At 41.9% G+C, this 15,498-nt stretch overlaps 1 protein-coding gene across 3 annotated transcripts in view; it reads right to left on the minus strand.

The window, feature by feature from the left end:
• The window catches only part of LOC121272690 (protein Smaug homolog 1), an 83,821-nt gene that overhangs the window by 20,034 nt on the left and 48,289 nt on the right, over window positions 1-15,498 (minus strand). For all 3 annotated transcript variants that reach the window (XM_041179416.1, XM_041179417.1, XM_041179415.1), the window contains 5 exons: window positions 9,457-9,566; window positions 8,557-8,643; window positions 5,092-5,401; window positions 3,917-4,002; window positions 1,526-1,641 (listed from right to left, as the gene is read on the minus strand). In XM_041179416.1, the coding sequence (XP_041035350.1) occupies window positions 1,526-1,641; window positions 3,917-4,002; window positions 5,092-5,401; window positions 8,557-8,643; window positions 9,457-9,566 (709 nt within the window). The remainder of the gene's footprint in view (window positions 1-1,525; window positions 1,642-3,916; window positions 4,003-5,091; window positions 5,402-8,556; window positions 8,644-9,456; window positions 9,567-15,498) is intronic.

Genomic DNA, 15,498 nt, shown 5'->3' on the forward strand with positions numbered 1-15,498 from the left:
AGTGGCTACACTTCCCCCTTCTTTGCTCAGGGGCTTTGCTATCAAGTTCAGTGCAGAGTTTAAAACTTGCTGCAAAAAACTGTACGAATAGATGGCATGAACTCACTTTTCACCACACCCCACTAGTCTCCCTGTTTTGATCACACTTACTTGCTGTACATATGGGGTATTTTACACTCGTGTTTTTAAAACTGCATTCTGAGAAATCCAGTGTCAGGGAGTTGGCGTCTTGTGTTCAGTCGCCTCAGATATGCCATTCTGCCAGGGTCGGAATTAAAGTCCAAAACAAAAGCAGCTAAACTAAAAGCACGCTGCAGGGCTCAACACTGGCGAGTTCAGGGTTTGTACCAGAACTACACTAAGATTAACAATCTTTTCAATGTCGTGTACAATTTCTTCAGCCGGATTACGGAACCAGGATCTGTTGTCCCTTCAATCAGATCAGAGTGTCAACAACCAATCAGATCCCCAAATTGCACTTCAGGCACAAAGTAGCTCCCAGAACTATATTATATTATTTCTGATTATTTCAGTCACAAGTATATTTCAACAATATTTTCTGCAACATACTAGCGTCATGACAGTTCCTCATCCCTTAAACAAATTGACAATTAACAAATGAAATTCCATTAAAAAACCATAACTTTCCATTCACATTGCAATTTCTCTGAAATCTATCTACCACACTAATCCTGAGTCTTGATCCAGAGTCTGTTTTCACTCATGAGCACAATATTGCACCCCTGTACATTTTGCTTAGCCAGGGCAAGGTCCAATGTGAAGAAAGCATGTAGGTAGGCTAACTGGGTGGCACATGCATGGTCATAGATTCCACCCAGGCCATCTTAGCTTGCAGGGAGGCCCCACATCTCAGCACTAGCCCCATTTATCAGATCCAGTTAGCTACCCATAGCCCTTTAGGGAGAGCTTGGAGCTTCTCCATGCTGTACTCCCACCACACACATGCCCCCACACCCAAGATCTGCTGGTGCTCCTTAAACAGCACTTTATATTTTGTGAATGAACATTTGGAGATCTTGGAAGCTCAATAACTTCTCAGCTTTGATTTTCCCAACTAGTCAGTTCCCCTCAATTCCCTCAGTGCAGCTTTCTGTCGCACCTACTCCTCTGTTATTCTAACTGTTTTTCTACCTTTGTTACTCGCTTCCTGGAATGAAAACTGCAAAAAGGGAACAGGTGGGAGAGATGAAATAGAAAGAGGCAGCACAGATTGGAGAGCCACAGCAGTCTGAGGCAGAGGAGAAAGAGTATGCGCATGAAGGGAAGTCAGAAATAATGACCCATGGTGGTATAAATTTCTAGAAATGCAAAGCAGATGTGCAAGAATCTAATCTTAAGAAGGGCCTAATATTTCACCAGAAGCGAAAACTGTCAAATGGGCCTCCTCCCAAAATATTGACAATGATCCAGAGAGTGCAGGCCATGCTGTGAAGCTTTTATTTCAGATTTCCAGCACAGGGAATTACACCCTGGCCATATCACATTAATGACACAGAAAACTCACCTTCTCTGGCGAACACCTGGCATCTCCAACAAGGCCTTTCTAGGAAAAGACCTCAGCAGCTTAAACACTTGCTGCTTCCACGAGAATAGTCTTTTCTTCTGTGTTTCAGTAAATGCCTGAAATCAATTTCAGATAAATGTGATCCACAACCAGTAGATATAGTTTGTACAATTTCCCTGCCACTTATTTAAGAGGTGAAAAGCATTCAGGACTTCAGATAGCTTCATTTCGTTGCTCTTTATATAACAGAATATGTATTGTTCGCATTCTGGTGTCATACTTGAAGCAGGGCAGTGCTATTGTATTTCCTGATACATCAGGAAAAGTATCCAGTTAAAGGTGGTCACATTTTGTGTTGGTGCTAATAGCATCAGCATTTAATTTGCAGGGTAGGAATCGTTGCAAGGTTGAGTGCTGGTGAATTACACTCTCTCCGATCATGATGAGAACACCATTCCAAAGCAATGCCTGGTACCTATGGGTAACTTGTGGCCAAGAACAACATACCTACTCCTCTGTTACAAGGCATCAGGAAGAACAGAGAAAAATTAGGAAGGGGAGGAGGGTGGAGAACTTATCCAGAAAGTACTTCCTTTGGAGGGGTGCAGCAGGGGTGGGGTGGAGGGCATTTAAAAAAAATGTACTTTTTTATAGAAACAGAATGAACTAACGTAACTCCCGAGTAACAATTGGCAGGTGTGAACAAACTGCATTAAATCAACAATTCGGAATTTGCCACATCACATTAATCAGTTCAAGCCATGTTTTGTTGTTTCATCAGACAATAACAACGATGCAAATCAGAATTTTTCAAAGAGAAAGTCCTGTATATAGTGAATGAACAGATCTCAGCATGCGTTCCAGTGGGCTGACAATTTGCAACAGCATTTTTGGGCTAGTTATAAAAAAAAAATCAGGTCACCTAGGGTTTCTGCTCCTGATGACTTATTACAGTGACTCAGTGGACACTGGTGAGGACAGGTTTGAGTTGGCTGTGACCCATCTAAAGTCTAACCTGATTCGTGAGAAATGGTCGGCTGGGTGAAACACTGCAGAGACCTTAGTACCTAGAGACCATACTCCAGCAACTCTCATGTCTGCATGTGCCAGAATAGTTTACTGGCAGCATTCTCACTTTTCAGTTGGATGGTTATGGCATCCAGCCCCATTATAACAATTCCAAGCCAGCACTTCAGTTGCAAGCATTGAGGCAGTGCTGCTGAATGAAGCATTAAAGCCCTTTCTACCAGTTCAAGTGGATGTAAAAGCTTAGAAGACATCCAAAGAAAAGTGGGGAGTTCTCCTGGTGTCCTGGCCAACAACTCTTCCTCAATCAAAAACAAATAATCTGGCTATTTATTTTATTGCTGTTTGTGGGACCTTGCAGTTTGCTAACTGGCTGCCATTGACAAGCAAGTGATTATATTTCAGAACGAATTTATTCGCTGCAAGTTAATAGGGATTTATTAATAGGATCAAAGTAAAACAGCAAGGGGGTTATGTTGAACATGTATGTGTCACTAGTTCAGCTTCAGCTAGAGTACTGCACCCAGATCTGGGTGTTGCACCTTAGGAAAAATGTGAAGGCATTAGAGAAGGGGCAGAAGATTTATGAGAATGGTTCCAGGAATGAAGAACTTCTGTCATCAAGATAGATTGGAGAAGTTAGTATTGCTTTCCTTACAGAAAAGGTGGCTGAGGGGAGATTTGATAGAGGTGTTCAAGATCATGAGGGGACTGGACAGAGTAGATAGGGAGAAACTGTTCCCACTTGTGGAAGGATTAAGAATGAGGGGGCACAGATTTAAAAAAATTATTAAAAGAAGCAAAACTAATATGGGGAAAAACTTTTTCACATAGCAAGTAGTTAGGGTCTGGAGCTGCCTGAGAGTATGGTGGTGGTGATTCAATTAAAGCATTCAAAAAGGAATTAGATTTATCAGAAAAGGAACAATGTGCAGGGTTATGAATGAAGGTGGGAAATGGCACTAGGCGAGTTGCTCATTTGATGAGCCAGTGCAGACACAATAGGCCGCATGGCTTCCTTCTGGGTTGAAACAATTGTGACTGGAACTTCGGGATGTTCTGGAAGATGCAATATAAAGGTAAGTTCTTTGGTTCCCCAAGAGGGAGTAGGGTTGAAAAAAATTAGATATGGGATCAAGTCTTTTTTGCTTTTCAGATTCTAATTAGACCACTGCAGTGTAATTTGGGTTCAGAATGGAACATGGGAACAGGAGTAAGCCATTCAGGCCCTCGAGTCTCTTCCTCTTTCAGAAGAATTGTTCAATCCAATGGAAGACAGCTCCAGCAACTGGAAAGGGATGTACGTTTCAAGGATATATCATTACCATGGAATGGCAATCCCCATTATAATATGCAAGTACCCACCTCATGAGCCAGGCACTTCTCTAGGAGCTGCAAGTAAGAGCTTATATTTTCTTCATCTGGTCTGGACACCAGCAGCTGAGTGCAAACTGCAGAAAACAAGAAATAGAAGCAGATTAAAGTCTTCTCAGGAATAACTTTTACAATCAGCCAAAAAACATTCCTATTCTCTCACCCTCACCTACAAAATATCCACTGTCACAGCATCTACTGCACAGTGTAGCAATGTATAAGGTCACCTGCCCTTAACCTGCTCGCTACCAGGAAGACATCAGGAACTCAAGAAAACATGGCACAAGGCTATTATTGAGTGAGCTAAGCTAAAGGTATTATGAGAGAAAATGATATCCATTAGGAAGCAGCGATTAGCTGCTTATGTTTTAAAAAGTATTTCATGAAGAAATGGAAGATTAAAGGAAGTGAGGAGTACAGTTTGGGGCTCCTGTGAAATAACAAGTCAAAGTAGTTGACAGAGAAAAGAATTTTGTTTTCAACACATTGTGATGAAAAGGAGGAGATTGTGCAAGTACAACTAATACTATTCTGCCCGCTCAAGATGCATGTAACAGTTTCTGTGGGCCACCCTGTTTGCACTTACTGGAATACCTGCAATGGCTTTCAAAACCATATAACCAGGCCCTTTTCAAAAGGAGCCAATAATTATAAGACACAATTTATCAACTGGCTAAACGCCCATTTCAGTCCTATTTTTATCCTCCAAGTTCCAGAGGCCCTGGTCCCTCTTTCTGCAAGCCCATGGAATGCTTTTTTTTGAAGACAGGATGGTTAAAACTGCACAATATAGCCCAAATGCATATTTATCGAAAACCAACCTATGCTGTCATCACTCTTCAGCAAACCCCAACAAGGTCTGACAATCTTCATAATCAACAGCCTTCCCCAATACAGTCCAGGCAACATGGAGAGGCTGTGAGGTACCAGAGGGCAGCCAATGTCAAGAATAAAGAGTTAGAGACCATGTGGAGACCATGGCAACAAAAAAAAAAAGCTGTTGCAGTTTGTAATCCAAGCATGAACCAAACTATTTTCAATTTGCATTTCTACTTTTGTCCCCTGTTAATTTCAAAAACTGACTGAACTCTTGAAGGCGAAGACCACCCTTTAACCCCATTTGGTTTCTCCCTACCCCCACCATGATTAAAAAGGTAAGCACTAACCTTTCCCCATGACTCTGGTGAACTGTCCAGGAATGTCACCTTCAGATACTGGGGCCGCCGCTGACTCTCCATCGCATGTTGAGACACTCTGGGGCTGAAAGCCATCAGATGTAGACTCCTTTTCGGCAGCTGCTTTGGTTGTTCGGCTGTCTGTGCCCAGTCCCGGTATAGTATTGGAGGAGCTATTGGGGTCTGTATCATGTCCCTCTTTGGGGGTTATTTGAGGTGGGGTGTAAGCTTTGATTGGGGTTATAATTATCTGCTGCAGCTCCTGAAGGGCATTTCGCAAGTTTCCTCCCTCAAGAATGTCCTGTTGAAAGTATAGCAATTGAACTTCAATCATTAGGCATTACATACTGGAATGAGTTTTAGACTACTAACATGATGAATTCAAAAAGTGTAACAGTGTGGTGAACACATTATAATCCATCCACATAACTTCTGTGAATGAGATGGCCACAGCTTAGAACTAAATTTATACAGGACCAAAGCTCTATGCTGTGGCCCTGGAGTCCATCAAATGGAGGGTTGGGGTTCATTTCACTTGGGAGGCTCACAGGTGAGATCAGAAAGGTACAATGAATAGGCTCCCATCATCAGATTCAGCTAGATTCAAATCCAGGTCCCAATTGTTGAACAGCAAAGCAGTGCCCTACTTTCACTTATTTACCCACATCCCAACCACCCAACCCTAACAGGACCTTAAGTCTCTTTAAAGATCCATTACTTGCCTGAATTTGTAAAAGTTACTGAGTAATTCAAGTCCAGAGCCCAAGAGCTAACACAGACAAAACTAGCTCATTTACCTCCAAACACAAGTATTACTACTCCTCCTGCGGCATAGTATAAGATGACTCCAAGTTTTACAGACCAAAAGAGTCCAGGTTTGATGCCTGTTCTGTGAGAATTGTTGATTTTAGCCAGGGCAGCAGTTAGATTGCTACAACTGACCTCACTGGTACTACAAAAGGATACTGGGAGTCTGCAGCACTGCATGTCAGCAAGAATCAGCATTTGCAGGAAGGGGAAAATTGGCAAAATTTGTTATTGAAGTGGAGGATTCTCAAATTAGGGATGATCAGAAAATGGAGCATTACAGATACCTGGGCATTTATGATTAAAAAACCTCACTGCCACAGACTTCAAGGTTTCAGAAATTACACCTTTCAACATTTCTTGTAAATAACGGGTGTACTTGTGGAATTTGATTTAATGTTGCATAACAATACATTTGACTTTACTGATAACAAGCAGGCACCTTTCCAAAGAAATGAAGTCTATTAGAGGATATTCTTAACAGAATAATTTACTGGACATTAGTTCTCATGTGTAAAAGTTTCTATTTTAAACAAACTATTGTCCAAATGCAGCAAGACCAGGACAATATCCAGGCTTGGGCTGACAAGTGGCAAGTAACATCCGCGTCATCAACAGTGCTATCAAGCGGCACTTGCTTAGCAATAACCTGTTCACTGATGCCCAGTTTGGTTCCACCAGGGTCATTCAGTTCCTGACCTCATTACAGCCTTGGTTTAAACATGGACAAAAGAGCTGAACTCCTGAGATGAGGGGAGAATGACTGCCCTTGACATCAAGGCAGTATTTGACTGAGTGTGGCATCAAGGAGCCCTAGCAACACTGGAGTCAATGGGAATCAGGGGGAAAAACTCTCCACTGGTTGGACTCATACCTGGCACAAAAGGTGATGACTGTGGTAGTTGGAGGTCAGTCATCTCCAGGACATCACTGCAGGAGTTCCTCAGGGTAGTTTCCCGGCCCAACCATCTTCAGCTGCCTCATCAATGACCTTCCTTCCATCATAAAGGTCAGAAGTGGGGATGTTCGCTGATGATTGCACAATGTTCAGCACCATTCGCGACTCCTCAGATACTGAAGCAGTCCATGTCCAAATGCAGCAAAACTTGGACAATATCCAGGCTTGGGCTGACAAGTGGCAAGTAACATTCACACCACACAAGTGTCATGCATGGCCATCTCCAACAAGAGAGAATCCAACCATCGCCTCGATGTTCAAAGGCATTGCTATCACTGAATCCCCCACTAACAACATCCTGTGGGTTACCATTGACCAGAAACTGAACTGGACTAGCCATATAAATACTGTGGGAAGAGCAGGTCAGAGGCTAGGAATCATGCGACGAGTAACTCTCCTCCTGACTCCCCAAAACCTGTCCACCATCTACAAGCCGCAAGTCTGGAGTGTGATGGAATACTCCCCACTTGCCTGGATGAGTGCAGCTCCCACAACACTCGAGAAGCTTGACACCATCCATGACAAAGCAGCCCACTTGATTGGCAAAACGTCCACAAACATTCACTCCCTCCACCACCAATGCACAGTAGCAGCAGTGTGTAGCATCTACAAGATGCACTGCAGAAATTCAGCAAGGCTCCTTCGGCAGCGCCTTCCAAACCCATGACCACCAGCATCTAGAAGGACAAGGGCAGCAGATAGATGGGAACACCACCACCTAGAAGTTCCCCTCCAAGTTACTCACCATTCCGACTTGGAAATAAATCGCCATTCCTTCAATGTCGCGGGTCAAAATCCTGGAACTCCCTCCCTACAGCACTGTGGATGTACCTGAGGGATTGCAGCAGTTCAAGATGGCAGCTCACCACCACCTTCTCAAGGGCAACTAGGGGGGGTGCAATAAATGCTGGCCCAGCCAGTGAAGCCCACATCCCATGAATGAATATAAAAAACCTCTGATGGATGAGCTGTGTAGTCCTGTTCAAGTTTTATTTCCAATCTGGTTTTTCCTGAACTACTGAGCATCAATCAGGAATACTTGCTAGTAGCCAAGCTTACAATCACTGGGGGCTGGGGGTGTGCTGGAAGGAACAAGTTCCACCAGCGGTGCAGATAACCAACATTCCTCACATGCTGCAGTTCAGTGTGTTACTGCGCCATACAATATGAGCCACACGTTGCAGAAAGATCCAATTCCAAAATGAGTGTTGTTATTTAATCATAACCAGAATGGAAGTTAGGGTGTTGTAGTTAGTTCAGGACTTGAGGAGCCATACACAGAAAAGGAAATCTGCCGTCCTTATCTGGTCTGGCATACATGTGACTCCAGGCCCACAACAATGTGGTTGGCTCTCAAATGCCCTCTGAACAAGGGCAATTAGGAATGGGCAATAAACACTGGCTTAGCCAGCGACACCCACATCCCATGAACAAATAAACAAAAAGGGATTCCTGCTCTTGATCGCTACCCAGTGACCCTTGCAGAGAAGTGCACATGAATACTCATCAACAGCAGGATCAAGAACAGCAGCACTCACAACAGAGTATGCTGCCAACATTCACAGTCTGGGCTTACATTTGACAACTGGCCATTTGGGCAAGGTGTCAGAAGCCTGATTGTATTTAGGAACTTATACCTGGTGCTTGCAGAAAGGAGTTAATTGAAAAAAGAAAAAAAACCCTCAACTCACCTTTTCTAAGGATTTCAGCACACCCTGTCGTTCGCGTAACTTCTGAATGCTCAGGGCTATTTTGTGCCGTGCCCCCTTTGTAACATTCTGTGTAACAAAATTAAAAAAAAAATATTTAAATGAGTTGGGTGGGGGTGGGAGGAGAAGGGGGCAGTGAAGAAAACAGGAAGAGGAAAGAGGGGAGAAGAATGAAATAAGATGCCCTGCTCCTGATTCCCAAACTATAGCCCCTCTTCGGAAGGCCAACAGTGCAGAAATCAGCCAAGGATGGAACTGCGTGTGGCAATGCTGCCCAGAGGCAGTATCTGGGATCACACAAGTATGCTCCCTTGGCAGAGGTACTGGAGAATTGCTAACATCTGGGAACTGCACACCCACCAACAAGTCACCTTTAGCAGAGATGGGGAGCACAGAGCAGTACATTGCTGACAGTCACTACTGTATTTCTCAGTCATAACAACAGAGTTTATGAACATACGAATTAGAAGGAGTAGGCTTGTCAGTTCCTTAGGCCTGCTCAGCCATTCAAGAAGATCATGGCTGATCTGATTGTGGTCTCAACTCCCCATTCCACCCATCCCCAATAATCTTTGAATCCCTCGTTAATCAAGAATCTATCTGCCTCTGCCTTAAAAATATTCTTTGACCCTGCCTCCATTGCTGTCTGGGGAAGGGTGTTCCAAAGATTCACGACTGAGAAAAAAAATGTCTTTCATCTCCATCTTAAATGGGACAAAACTTATTTTTAAACTGTATCCCTTAGTTCTAGTCTCCCCTACAAGGGGAAACATCCTGTCAGCAATAGCCAAACTATTTTGATAGCCTGCAAGAGGGCAACAATGAATTTCCACACCTGTCATTTATCAACATCACTATGATACATTGATAAAAAAGACAAACCTGAGATTCTAACTGATGCTCAGTCAGAGTCATCATCTCCTCATAGGTTAGCTGAGAGAAGAGCGATGCATACTTGTGTAGCCGAAGACTTTTTAACCAAGTGGGCACATCTGCAAAGAAATGAGATACTGAATCAGTTTCAGAAATATGGAGGCAAAGCACTAATTCACTGATCTGCTTTATAGTACAACATTCCAATGATAGCCATTCTATGATAAAGATTTCAATTGGTTATATATTGCATAATATGACAATTATATAGTTACACACCAGACTTACAAATGTCAATACGCCATCCAACAACCTTGCAGTGGTCATGATTATCAACCTATTGTGCAGTCACATCTCAGCAAGGAGCTCACCATTATTCACTAACAGCCACAGTTAACATCCATCCAAACGCTGCAAACTATAATACTGCTGTTCACCTCCAAAGGCAATTATTTTGGCTATTGACATCATCCCCAGAAAAATTTCTAATCTCAAATGTGCCACTGGAGCAGCCACCCAACTCTCGACTCTTTTCCACAGGCGATAAAGAATGGGAAAATGAGTCATCCAAGGCCTCTCAGACCCAATGACAGGATGGAGAAGCACTGGTCTTGGTTTGGAAAAGCCAAAAAAGAAAATGAGGGGGAGAGAGCAAAGAGATGTGGGCTTGAAGCCAGGCCTCAGCTGAAATTAGTTAGTTAATTACTTCTAATTCAGTGCAATTCAGTTCCCCAAGGAAAGCAATCATAGAGGAACTAATAGAAGTCGTAAAGATCAAGAGATAAGTGGAGATGAACGAGGCAATTTAGCCCAACTAGCTCATCCTTCCATCGCAGCATCCATATGCCTCCATTTGGAAGACTATTTAAGGCACCGATCATCTTGTTAACATTTCAGTTCAACGACCTCTTATCAGAATGATAAATCTTAAATGTATATCTGAAACATTAACTCTGTTTCTCTCTCCACAGATGCTGCCAGGCTGGTTGAGTATTTCCAGTATTTCTGGTTTTTATTTCAGATTTCCAGCATCTGCAGTATTTTGCTTTGTATGTCCAAAGAACCGATTCCTTAAATACCATTTACTCTTTTGTTACGCCCTTATGATCCAGCTGAGTTTTAATTTAAACTAGTTTCATCACTTCTCCCAATATTCCTGGGCTTTTAACATGTCCCTAAATTGTAATAATGGTTTAATCTAACTAGCACCACCACAAAACACAAGGTAGGCCAGAGAGAAAGCACATCTCAGTTATTAAGAGCAATGACATGAAATTCAGTAGGAATACTGAATACTGCTCATGACAGGTGGCAGATAGAAAATACAATTGAGAACCAAGAGGAATACAGAAGGTTCAGAGGGGAGGCGAGAAAGCATACTAGAGAAGCAAAGAGGGATTATGAGAAAAGACTGGCAGCTAACATAATGAGGAATCCCAAAATCTTCTATAGGCATATATTAATAGCAAAAAGGTGGTAAAAGGAAGAGCAGGGTCGATTAGGGACCCAAAAGGGAATTAACACATGGATGAAGGGGCCATGGCTGAGGTATTAAATTAATATTTTGTGTCCGTCTTTACCAAGGAGGTAGATGCTACCCAGGCCATGGTGACAGACGAGGAAACTCTGTCACTATAAGGGTTCAAAATTGATAAGGAGGAAGTGCTGAATAGACCGTCAATATTTAAAGTTGACAAGGCACCGGGACCAGATGAGCTGCATTCAAGGATATTGAAAGAAGTGAGAGTAGAAATTGCAGGAGCGCTGGCCATAATCTTTCAGTCTTCCCTAGACTCTGGGGTGGTGCCAGAGGACATTACGTCCTTGTTCAAAAAAGGTAGTAAGGATAAGCCCAGCAATTACAGATCAGTCAGTTTAACAGTGGGCAAGATTCTAGAAACAATTATTTGGGATTGAATTCGCAGTCACGTGGAAAAATATGGGTTGATAAGGAAGAGCCAGCATGGATTTCTAAAGGAGAAATTATATTTTAACTAACTTGGAGTTTTTTTGAGGAGGTAGCAGAAAAGGTCGATGAGGGCAAGGCTGTTGATATGGTGTACATGGTCTTTGAAAAGTCATTTGATACAGTGTCACAAAACAGACTTGAGAGAAAAGTTATTGCTCTTGGAATAACAGGGACAGTAGCAACATGGATACAAAATTGGCTGGAAAATAGGAAGCAGAGTGTAATGGTCAATGGATATTTTTCAGGCTGAAGGAAGGTTTGTAGTGGAGTTCCCCAGGGGTCAGTATTGGGACCCTTGCTTTTCCTGATATATATGAATAATGTAGACCTTGGTGTGTAGGGGACAATTTCAAAGTTTGCAGATAATACGAAGCTTGGGAGTGTTGTGAACTGCGAGGAGGATGGTCTGGAACTTCAAAAGGACATAGACAAGTTAATGGAGTGGGAAGATAGGTGGCAGATGAAGTTCAATGCGGAGAAGTGTAAGGTGATGCATTTTGGTATGAAGAACATGGACAGGCAATACAAAATAAGGGATGAAATTTCGAAGGGAGTGCAGGAGCAGAAAGACCTAAATGTGCATAGATCATTGAAGGTGGCAGGACAGATGGAGAGAGCTGTTTCTAAAGCATATAGTATCCTGGGCTTTATTAATAGGGGCATAGAGTACAAGAGCAAGGAGGTTATGCTGAATGTATATAAGACACTCGTTAGACCTCAGCTGGAGTATTGTGTACAGTTCTGGGCGCTATAGGAAGGATGTGAACACGTTGGAGAGAGTGCAGAAGAAGTTTACAAGAATAGATCCAGGGATGAGAAACTTCAGCTACAAGAATAGATTGGAAAGGTTGGGACTGTTCTCCTTGGAGAGAAGGTGGCTAACAGATTTGATAGAGATGTTCAAAATCATGAGGGGGCTGGACAGTGTAGATAGGGAGAAACTATTCCCACTTGTAAAAGGATCAAGAACGAGAGGGCACAAATTTAAAGTGATTTGCAAAAACAGCAAATGTGATGTGAGGAAAAAAAACTTTTTCACAAGAGTGGTTCGGGTCTGGAATGCACTACCTGGAAGCGTGGTGGAGGCAGGTTCAGTCGGGACATTCAAGAGGGCATTAGATCATTACTTGAATAGAAACAATGTGCAGGAGTACAGGGAAAAGGCAGGGCAATGGCACTAGGTCACAATACTCAGAGAGCCAGTGCCGACAAGATGGGCCACATAGCTTCCTTCTGAGCCATTAAAATTCTGTGAATACAAAATGCTCAGGAAAAGGCAATGAGCAGCAAATAAACCAGGCTCTTTCGGATAGATTTACCCTACTTACTCACTTTTCCCCTTAATCGCTTCAGACACTTTGATGGTGTTTTAAACCTATGCACTCTCCCTGTCTCCGCCCAACGTATCTTAGTCCACAATATGACTGCCTCTTCAGTGAAAAATTTCCCCTCAACTTCCCTCCTTATTCGGGATTAGAAACCTTCACAAGGAATAAATTTCCTGGATCAGCTAAAGTCAACTTCCTCCATAATCCCAGAAAGTTAAACTGGCTAATGTTAAATTCTCTACTTTTTAAAGAAAACAAACTTAATTCTTTTAACATTACTCAAATTAAATTCTTGATATGTGGAATCACTGCTGAACACAGAAAACCTTTTACTGGCTTTTTCTTGAGTGTTAACACAATGGATTCTTACAACAGCAACACATTACATACTCTATTCTCATATTACATCGTAATGTCTTCATTAATTCCAACAAAGTCCTACCCAAGATTAAACATTATTCACACAAATTCACTATAATATATAAAATACATTATTTTAAATACATTAAAGATTATAGATAATCTTTACTAAGTTAGGAGGTGTAGCAAATCACGTGGATGGAAGCAGCAAGATATAGAGTTACAGAATGATTGAGCGAGCTGGTAAAATTGTGGCAGATGCAGCTCAATGCAAGCAAGTGTGAGGTAACTAATTTTGAAACCAAGAAAAACAAAAATGGAATATTTTCCAAATGGCAAGAAGTTTGGAAAGGATTTGGGCACTCATGTACATAAATCATTGAAAGCTGGTGCACAACAACTCAAATTTATATAGCATCTTTAACGTAGTAAAATATTTCAAGGTGTTTCACAGGAGCATTATCAAACAAAATTTTACACCAAGCCATGTAAAAAAAAAGATATCAGGACAGGTAACACATTTTAAAGTAGGGGGATGGAGGGGTTCAAAGAGGCAATTTCAGAGCTTAGGGCTTTGTAAATGAAAGCATGACCACCAATGGTTGAGCGATGAAAATCAGGAACACTGAAGTGGCCAGAATTGGAGAACCACAGAAATCTCAGACTGGAGGAGATTACAGAGATAGGAAGAGCATAAACAATGGATGGATTTGAAAACAAGGATGAGGATTTTAAAAATCAAGAAGCTCCCATGCTGGGAGCCAACACAAGTCAGCAAGCTTAGGGGTGATGGGTAAACAGGCAAGGAGAGAGAGAGTTAAGATACAGGCAGCAGGTACAAAGTCATCAAATGGCTAATGGAATGTAGGCCTTTATATCAAGGGAGCTGAAATATAAAGGGAAGGAAGTTTTCCTGCAATTTTTAAGGGCCTTGGTCAGATGCCATCTAGAGCACAGCAATCAGTTTTGGGTGCCAGACCTCAAAAAAGGTCTTAGAAGAGGTACAGGGCAGACATAATAGAATGATTCTGGGGCTTGAAAGGTTTGGTTAAATTCAGAGGACAGGTTGCATAAGGGGGTGCAAGCCAAGTTTTAAGTTTAGATGCTTGAGGGGGGATTTAACTGAGGTGTTTAATGTGATTAAGGGATTTGACAGGGTAGATACAAAGAAATGATTTCCTTTGGTGGAAGAATCTAGAACAAGGCAGCACAATCTTAAAATTAGAGCTTAGGACATTTAAGATTGAAATCAGGAAACACTTCTTCACAAAGGGAGTGGAAATCTGGAATCTCCTCCTCCAAAAGGCTATCAATATCTGGGGTCAAGACTGATACAGCTGTTTAGAGAGATGGTTCAATGGTGGAGAAATTAATTTGAGGAGGAGGAACAGACTTCTCTTGTCCCCATCACAGCCCATGAGTTAGTCTTTCAACAAAATTTTAGTTCAGAGCTTTTCTTCTCTTTCTTGTGACCTTGTAACCTTCATCACTCATTGAACTGAGACACATAAAGGCACCCCTGCCTAGAAGTCTCCTGATGCCAGTCTGCAATCAGCTACTATAAAGAGAGAGAAAATGTTCTGGTATAACTAACCTTTTGATTTTTTCCTTCTGTATGAGAAAGGGGAAGAGAAGAGAAAGAAAAGTTGTAGGAGGTGTCTATTCCATTTGAGACAGAAAAAAAGTGACTTGTTAGTGAGGAACTAAAACTTTATGCACCAACCCATTGGTATTCCACTCTCCCAGTCTAACTAACTAACATATCAATACTTTCATTACATATTTTCAAAATAACTGATTTCTCAGCACTGAAATATGGCCACTGATATTCTATTTCTGATCAATAAATGTCATCAAAATGGTGGTTGCTGCAACGCTCAAAATTTAAAACTGGTTATTGGACTGAGAGCCAAATGACAGAACTGAAACAGCCAATGAATATACTTCAAAGTCAAAACTGTCTTACATTCCCACATACAAGAAAATCAATACAAGTAAGCCACACGGACTACTCTCTTATACCACCTAACTCTGGCCAGGCAGAAGCCTGGCAGCAATCCAATTTTAGGCTGGGGAAAAGGGTGCAGTGCAAATGAAAACTGAAGGTGAGAGAAAGAAACAACTTAGGACAGCACAAATAGTTGAAAAAAATCTTAAATCAGCTTCTTTATTCTGAACATCTAGATCATGATTTCTAGAGGAGGCAATAATCATTGGTATAGTTTCAGAATTGTGTAATGATGGATGCATGAACTCTTCATGCAGTCTCATACTGAACTGTGAAGAATAAAACAAAAATAAATCAGTACAGTTATAGAATGCATCCTTCCAAACCAGCCTCATGTCTGAAGAAAGCATTTGGATCTAAATAGCACTATAACGGGGTAACATGTC

This window comes from Carcharodon carcharias, chromosome 34 (genome assembly GCF_017639515.1).
Source record: "Carcharodon carcharias isolate sCarCar2 chromosome 34, sCarCar2.pri, whole genome shotgun sequence".
Lineage (NCBI taxonomy): Eukaryota > Metazoa > Chordata > Chondrichthyes > Lamniformes > Lamnidae > Carcharodon > Carcharodon carcharias.